The 7888-nt window shown below is 54.4% G+C and overlaps 1 protein-coding gene across 2 annotated transcripts in view; it reads left to right on the top strand.

Moving 5' to 3' along the window:
• RAPSN (receptor-associated protein of the synapse) overlaps window positions 1–6078 on the top strand; it is a 10502-nt gene extending 4424 nt beyond the window's left edge. The window contains exons 3-8 of one of the 2 annotated variants that reach the window (XM_012001437.1): window positions 2168–2326; window positions 2887–2985; window positions 3075–3197; window positions 3614–3667; window positions 4605–4804; window positions 5795–6078. In XM_012001437.1, coding sequence (XP_011856827.1) covers window positions 2168–2326; window positions 2887–2985; window positions 3075–3197; window positions 3614–3667; window positions 4605–4804; window positions 5795–5867 — 708 coding nt within the window. In that variant the 3' untranslated portion in view covers window positions 5868–6078. The remainder of the gene's footprint in view (window positions 1–2167; window positions 2327–2886; window positions 2986–3074; window positions 3198–3613; window positions 3668–4604; window positions 4805–5794) is intronic. The other variant, XM_012001438.1, reaches the window with a different exon arrangement.
• The last annotated feature ends 1810 nt before the right edge of the window (window positions 6079–7888 follow it).

Raw genomic sequence — 7888 nt, 5'->3', positions numbered from 1 at the left:
TCCTGACCTCGTGATCCGCCCGCCTCATCCTCCCAAAGTGCCGGGATTACAGGCGTGAGCCACCGCACCCGGCCAAAATAATTATTTTGTGTGTGTTGTCGTAGTAATAAGACACACGGTTAGGGACATTTATTTACTTTTTTTTTTGAGACAGAGTCTCACTCTGTTGCAGGCTGGAGTACAGTGGTGTGATCTCGGCTCACTGCAACCTCTGTCTCCCAGGTTCAAGTGATTCTCCTGCCTCAGCCTCCCAAGTAGCTGGGACTACAGGCACGTGCCACCACACCTGGCTAATTTTTTTGTATTTTAATAGAAACAGGGTTTCACCATGTCAACCAGGATGGTCTCAATCTCCTGACCTTGTGATCCGCCCACCTCGGCCTCCCAAAGTACTAGAATTACAGGCGTGAGCCACCGCGCCCAGCCTTAGTTGTTTTTTGTTTTTTGTTTTTTTTTTTTTTTTGAGACAGGGTCTTCCTCTGTCACCCAGGCTGGAGTGCAGTGGCTCAATCACGGTTCACTGTAACCTAAAATCCTGTGTTCAAGCGATCCTCCCTCCTCAACCTCCTGAGTAGCTGGGACTACAGGCACATTCTTCCACATCTGGCTAATTTTTAAATTTTTTGTAGAGATAATGGTCTTGCGATGTTGCCCAGGCTGATCTTGAACTCCTGGCCTCAAGCTGTTCTCCCAATTCAGCTTCCCCGAGTGCTGGGATTACAGACATAAGCCATTGCACCTGACCTCCATTTTCTATTTTTAGATATTTTTCAAATTCAATTTAATTTTTTTAACCTGTAAAACATTTATATGGCTTCAAATTTAAAAGTACGTAATAAGGCGTATTAGGAAAAGGTTTTTATTGGGGTTATTGACACTTCTCTTTTGGTCGTGTTAACTTGGAGCTGCTTGTTAAATATTAAGTGAAAGATCAAATCGATTTACCTTGAAAAAGAACAGTGAAATGGAGCTTTAGCTGAAGGGAAATGAGGTCAAGAGAAGGTGGGTTAGTTTTCTTTTTTCTTTCCTTCTTTTTTTTTTTTCTTTTGTGAGACAGAGTCTACCTCTGTCACCCAGGCTGGAGTACAGTGGTGCAATCTCAACTCACTGTAGCCTTGACCTCCTGTGCTCAAGTGATCCTTCCACCTCAGCCTCTTGAGTAGCCGGGACTACAGGGATGCACCACCATGCACAGCTGATTTTATTTTTGTAGAGACGGGGTCTTGTTAAGTTGCCCAGGCCATTCTCAAACTCCTGTGCACAAGAGATCCTCGTATCTTGACCTCCCAAAGTGCTGGGATTCCAGGCCTGAGCCACTGTGCCTGGCCCAGTTTTTATTTTTTAAACGAGATGAGAAATGCCAGACATGTTTGCACGTGGATGGGAAAGATTCTGTAGAAAGAGAGAACCTGACGATGCAGAGACTGCTCATCGGGGGCTGGCATTTGATGGGAACAGGAGCCGTCCTCCACAGTGACAGGAAAGGAAGCAGGGAGCGTGGGAGCAGAGGTGCGGAGGTGGGAGATCTGGTGGAGACAGGAGGGGAAGGAGCTTCTCCCTGATTTTCTTCCTTTTCCTCTTGGAGCAGTGAGGCCAGGTCATCAGCTGACCGTGGGCAGGTAGAAAAGGCATTTCGATGCTTGAGGAGAAAGTACAAGCCAATGGTTGCGTCACCTCGCTGAATCTGTCTGATGTTCTTTGAGCCTGTTGTGCTGCCAGTCTGCCACTGAGCTTCAGTGAACACCTGCTTCTGGGTGCCAGCAGGCAAGCTCTAGTGGAGGGACCTGGTATCTCCCGTCCCTGTGCATCTCTGAAGCTGAGGAGTCCGTTTGGCATTGGGAGAAAAGAGAAGCCAACTGTATTTTCTTGTCTTTTTATTCATTCACTCAGCAAATATTTATTGTGTATCCACCAAGTACCAAGAACTGTGCTAGGCTCTTGGGATGCATCACAGACCAGATGAGAATCCCTGAGTCCACGGAGCCCACACCTTTGCACTGGCTGTTCCCTCTACCTGGGCCACTCTTGTCCTGGATGCCACAATGAATGAGTAGACACTTGGGCCCCCCGCCCCTACCTGCTGTTAAAGAAGCCTGGCCCAGGAGCCCTCGACTTGGGGCAGCCTCTGCCACTCAGTTTGCCTCCTTCCATCCCACATCCCCTGCAGGACTATGAGAAAGCCCTGTTCTTCCCCTGCAAAGCCGCAGAGCTCGTCAACGACTATGGCAAAGGCTGGAGCCTGAAGTACCGGGCCATGAGCCAGTACCACATGGCCGTGGCCTATCGCCTGCTGGGCCACCTGGGCAGTGCCATGGAGTGTTGCGAGGTGGGGCAGCGGGGAAGGGGGCAGGTGGGTGATGAGGTGGTGTGGGCCAGGGACTGGGGCCTGGGACAGCAGGGCCTCCTTCTTCCAAACCAGCCCCCAGAGGCCCCCCAGGGCTTGCCCCTGGCCCACCCTCTCTACAGCTGAGCCCCTGAAGGAAACATTTGTCCCCTAGCCTCATCCCAAACCCCACTCCCTTCCAATCCATCTGCAGGGGAGGGGGCGTCCTTCTGTCCCCAACACCCTATATGGGGTACTTTGAAGGGTAGAGATGGTACAGGGCCAGTTTCTGGAGTCCCACTGACCTGGGTTCACATCCCAGCTTTGTCACTTACCGGGTGACCCCAATCAAGTCACTTCTCTATGAGCCTCACTTTCCACCCACCTTGCTGGGTGCTGTGACTTCAGTGGTTCGGCGCGTGAGGCCTCAGCACCATGATAGATTCGCTAGGCTCTGAGGATGTTGCTTCCCTGGGCTGTCCCTTCAGAGGGGCCCGTTGAGGGGAGGGCACTCCAGTGGCGGTGGCAGAGGAGCAGGCCTGAGCCACTGGCCTCCCTCACAGGAGTCTATGAAGATCGCACTGCAGCATGGGGACCGGCCGCTGCAGGCGCTCTGCCTACTTTGCTTCGCTGACATCCACCGGAGCCGTGGGGACCTGGAGGTGAGGTCACCGGGATGCAGGGGCTGGGGGCGGGGGACTGGGGCACAGGCCTGATGCCGTCTGATTCCATCCCCCACCTGGCTCTGCAGACAGCCTTCCCCAGGTATGACTCTGCCATGAGCATCATGACCGAGATCGGAAACCGCCTGGGGCAAGTGCAGGCGCTGCTGGGTGTGGCCAAGTGCTGGGTAGCCAGAAAGGCGCTGGACAAGGTGAGGTCAGGCCTTTCCCATACCCTTCAGCCCTCCCAGCGCTCCCTACTTGGGGCCAGTAGGTCGACTGGCTCTTTCAGCCACTTCGTCTGACGTCAGCCTCACTCTGATCCTACGAGGCCAGGACATTCCTGGTCATTTTCTGGGCTCAGAGAAGGCCCATCGCTTGCCCTGGGGCCCACAGCTAGTAAAGGCCTGGAGCTGGGGTTGGAACCCAGGCTGCTGGGTAAACTGAGGCAGGAGGTCACTTGCCCACACAGCCCCTATGACTATGCCCTAGGCCCTTCCTGCTGCCTTCACACACAGGGCAGCTGCCATGTCACCCTCCCCAGGCCTGCCCCCCACCCCATGCTTCCCTGTGAGCAAGGCCTGTCAGACAGCTCTGCCCGCAGCCCTGGCCTGTGCTCACCTTCCAGGCTCTGGACGTCATCGAGAGAGCCCAGGATCTGGCTGAGGAGGTGGGGAACAAGGTCAGACTTGATTCTGTGTCCTGGGTCTGGGGTCAGGGGCCCAAGTGGGGGACTTGGGTCTGGGGAAAGGCCTTCCTGAGCCTGTTCCCATCATGAGCACTTCCTGATCCTGGGAGCTGCCTGCAGCCAACCCCATACCCTGGCTCTCTCTCTGCCACACAGAGAGCACTCCTGAGGGCAGGGCAGGAGTTTCATAGCTTGGAGCATAGCAAAATTCCTCAGAAGCTTCCTGCTGTTGATTAAAACTCCTAACAGTGGACTGGACACGGTGGCTAACATCTATAATCCTAGCATTTTGGGAGGCCGAGGTGGGAGGATCACTTGAGCCCAGAAGTTTGAGAGCAGCCTGGGCCACATAGTGAGACCCACTCTCAAAAAAAAAAAAAATTGTTTTTGAGATGGAGTTTCACTCTTGTCTCAGGTTGGAGTGCAATAGCACGATCCCAGCTTACTGCAACATCTGCCTCCCAGGTTCAAGTGATTCTCCTGCCTCAGCCTCCTGAGTAGCTGGGATTATAGGCACCCGCCACCACACCCAGCTAATTTTTGTATTTTTAAGTAGAGATGGGAATTCACCGTGTTGGCTAGGCTGGTGTTGAACTCCTGGCCTCAGGTGATCCACCTGCCTCGGCCTCCCAAAGCACTGGGATTACAGGCATGAGCCACGGCGCCCTGCCGCAAAGTATTACGGAGTCTGTGCGCCAGGTTTGGTCATAAAATCTTTCAAAAACATGGGGTCTCCAGGCAGTTCTGGGGGGTGAAGACCTCTGATCTCCCCCACCCCCTCATTCTGCATGAAAGGAAGCAAGGTCCCAGAGAGGGCAGGACGTTTTCCCGAGGTCCATCAGGAAGACAGGGAAGTGGCTGAGACTGGAGCCTGCCTGCACTGACTTTGCTCTCATCCCCCACTGCCACTCTCCACTCCCGCGGGCCCCAGCTGAGCCAGCTCAAGCTGCACTGTCTGAGCGAGAGCATTTACCGCAGCAAAGGGCTGCAGCGGGAACTGCGGGCGCATGTCGTGAGGTTCCACGAGTGTGTGGAGGAGACGGAGCTCTACTGCGGCCTGTGTGGCGAGTCCATAGGCGAGAAGAACAGCCGGCTGCAGGCCCTGCCCTGCTCCCACATCTTCCACCTCAGGTGGGGACTCCTGCGGGGGGTGGACAGGGGTGGGCAGGGTCTCTGCGGGGCACTCTAGGGCCCAGCTGGCCTAATCACAGCAATAATACTAATAGCAAACACTTTTTTTTTATTTTGAGACGGAGTCACGCTCTGTCGCTCAGGCTGGCGTGCAGTGGCCGGATCTCAGCTCACTGCAAGCTCCGCCTCCCGGGTTTACGCCATTCTCCTGCCTCAGCCTCCCGAGTAGCTGGGACTACAGGCACCCGCCACCTCGCCCAGCTAGTTTTTTGTATATTTTTAGTAGAGACGGGGTTTCACCGTGTTAGCCAGGATGGTCTCGATCTCCTGACCTCGTGATCTGCCCGTCTTGGCCTCCCAAAGTGCTGGGATTACAGGTTTGAGCCACCGCGCCTGGCCAATAGCAAACACTTAACCTTGGCCAGGCGTTTTGGCTCACCTCTGTCTTGCCAACACTTTGGGAGGCCAAGGTGGGCAGATCACTTGAGCCCAGGAGTTCAAGATCATCCTGGCCAACATGGTGAAACCCCGTCTCTACTAAAAATACAAAAATTACCCAGGCATGGTGGTGGGAGCCTGTAATCCCAGCTACTCAGGAGGCTGAGGCAGGAGAATCACTTGAACCCGGGAGGCAGAGGCTGCAGTGAGCTGAGATCTGTGGCCATTCTTATCATAATCCCCAAAGAGAAGTCAGAGAGGCCCCTCAAAGGTCATTAGGTCAGACATCCAGGCCAGACCTGCCCTGGGTATGGCTCCGTCCCATCCTCTGAACTCCCAGCCCATGCTCTGCCCTGGAGGTCCCTGGGGCAGAGGAGGAGAGGGGCACGCAGGGTGCGGTGGGAGCCTGCCCCATTCCCTTCCCTTCCACTGCTGCTGAACAGCCACCAGGATGTGTCCCAGCCCCTGCAGAGGGCAGGCAAGGAAGAGAGGGCCCAGGGCCCGGAGGGAAGGACAGGCCTCGGGGGTGGACAGGGCCCTTTGCCTCCCCAGGTGCCTGCAAAACAACGGGACCCGGAGCTGTCCCAACTGCCGCCGCTCATCCATGAAGCCTGGCTTTGTGTGACTCCCAGCAGCAGGCGTGGGCTTCCTCCTCGCCGCTCCTGCTCCTTCTCCACTGCGCACTGGAGACCCATTTACTCCTGGGGCAGCTGCCAGCATGTCCTCACCACAGCCAGGGCCTTGGGACCTGCCCACGGCTGCTCCCCTGTGCCCAGCTCCCCTCCCTGCCTCTTTGTACTTTGCTCTTCATAGAAAAATAAACTGTTTGTACCTGGTCCCAGGGATTCCGACTTTCCATGCCCAAGGTCTGAGGAGTGGGGAGAGTGGGAGTGAGGCTCCCCACGGGAGCTTCTTCAGACGCAAGCGTTTCCTCTGCACATGGGTACAAGGGCCTCCAGCTGTCCCTCCAGGAACCTGGGATGCCACAGAGACGCGATCCCTGCAGTGAGAAGCTGACATGCAGAGGGTGGGAGGGTATATGATAAACAGGAAACACGCAGTTTGGAAAGCCTGGTGGGAAGCTGCTATAGACGAATCATGTCCCCCCACATTCCCGTGTTTGAAGCCTTAGTCCATTTGGGCTGTTGTAATGAAACAGACTGGGTGGCTTGTAAACAACAGGAACTGATGTCTCACAGTTCTGGAGGCTGGGAAGTCCAAGATCAAGTCACCTGTAGATTGGGTGTCTGGTGAGGGTGCACATTCTTGTTCACAAATGGAATCTTCTTGCTGTGTTCCTGCGTGGTGGGAGGGACAAGCAAGTTGTCTGCATTGCATTGCCTTTTTTTTTTTTTTTTTGGGACAGGGTCTCACTCTGTCACGCAGGCTGTAGTGCGGTGGCGAGATCTCAGCTCACTGCAACCTCCGCCTCCTGAGTTCAGGCAGTTCTTCTGCCTCAGCCTCCCGAATAGCTGAGATTACAGGTACGCATCAACACGCCTGGCTAATTTTTGTGTTTTTAGTAGAGATGGGGTTTCGCCAAGTTGACCAGGCTGGGCTCTAATTCCTGACCTCAAAGATCACCTGTCTCGGCCCCCAAAGTGCTGGGATTACAGGCGAAAACCACCATGCTAGGTGCAGTCCCTTAATAAGGGCACTAATCCCATTTATAAGGGCTCCACCCTCATGACCTAATTGCCTCCCAAAGGCCCCACCTGCCTGATATGACAGTCCTAGCAGACTCATATAAAGTGATAAGTTCTTTGAAACAATAAAGAGTAGAGCCTGGTTGTGTGCAGTGGCTCCTGATTGTAATCCCAGCACTTTGAGAGGCCGAGGTGGGTGGGTCACTTGAGCCCAGGAGTTCAAGACCAACCTGGACAACACTGCAAAACCCTGTCTCTAGAAAAAAAAAAAAAATACAAAAATTAGTGAGCATGGTGACACACACCTGTAGTCCCAGCTACTTGGGAGGATGAAGCAGGAGATTCTTTTGAACCTGGGAGGCGGAGGTTGCAGTGAGTCGAGATCATACTACTGCACTTCAGCCTGGGGGACGGAGCAATACTCTGTCTCAAAAAAAATAAGAGTAGAGGTTAGGGGCAGTGGCTCACGCCTGTAATCCCAGCACTTTGGGAGGCCGAGGGGAGTGGTTGGATCACCTGAGGTCAGGAGTTCGAGACCAGCCTGACCAACATGGTGAAACCCTGCCTCTACTAAAAATAGAAACATTAGCTGGGCGTGGTGGTAGGCACCTGTAATCCCAGCTGCTAGGGAGGCTGAAGCAGGAGAATCACTTGATCCGGGGAGGCAGCGGTTGCGGTGAGCCGAGATTGTGCCATTGCACTCCAGCCTGGGTGACACAGCGAGACTCCATCTCAAAAAAGAAAAGAATAGAGCCTGGTCCCTCTTCCTCATGTTCATCCCCTTCCCTAAACCAGTCTTAAAACCATTAAGTGGGACAGAGCAAGACAAGTATCTGTGTGGAGGGGTGACCTGGTGTGAGGTGTTGGGAGTCTAAGCAGGCTGAAGAGTGTCCACACAGGGGAAGGCCTGGCGTGAGAGGTCAGAACCTGTGTGGAGAGAGGACGGAATCCACACATGGGGTTGGGTTGTTTTGAAGTGTCAGAGACCGAGCCCAAGGCG

The sequence above is a fragment of the Mandrillus leucophaeus genome, unplaced genomic scaffold, assembly GCF_000951045.1.
Source record: "Mandrillus leucophaeus isolate KB7577 unplaced genomic scaffold, Mleu.le_1.0 Scaffold66, whole genome shotgun sequence".
Classification (NCBI taxonomy): Eukaryota; Metazoa; Chordata; class Mammalia; order Primates; family Cercopithecidae; genus Mandrillus; species Mandrillus leucophaeus.
This window is presented reverse-complemented; position numbering and strand designations above follow the sequence as displayed.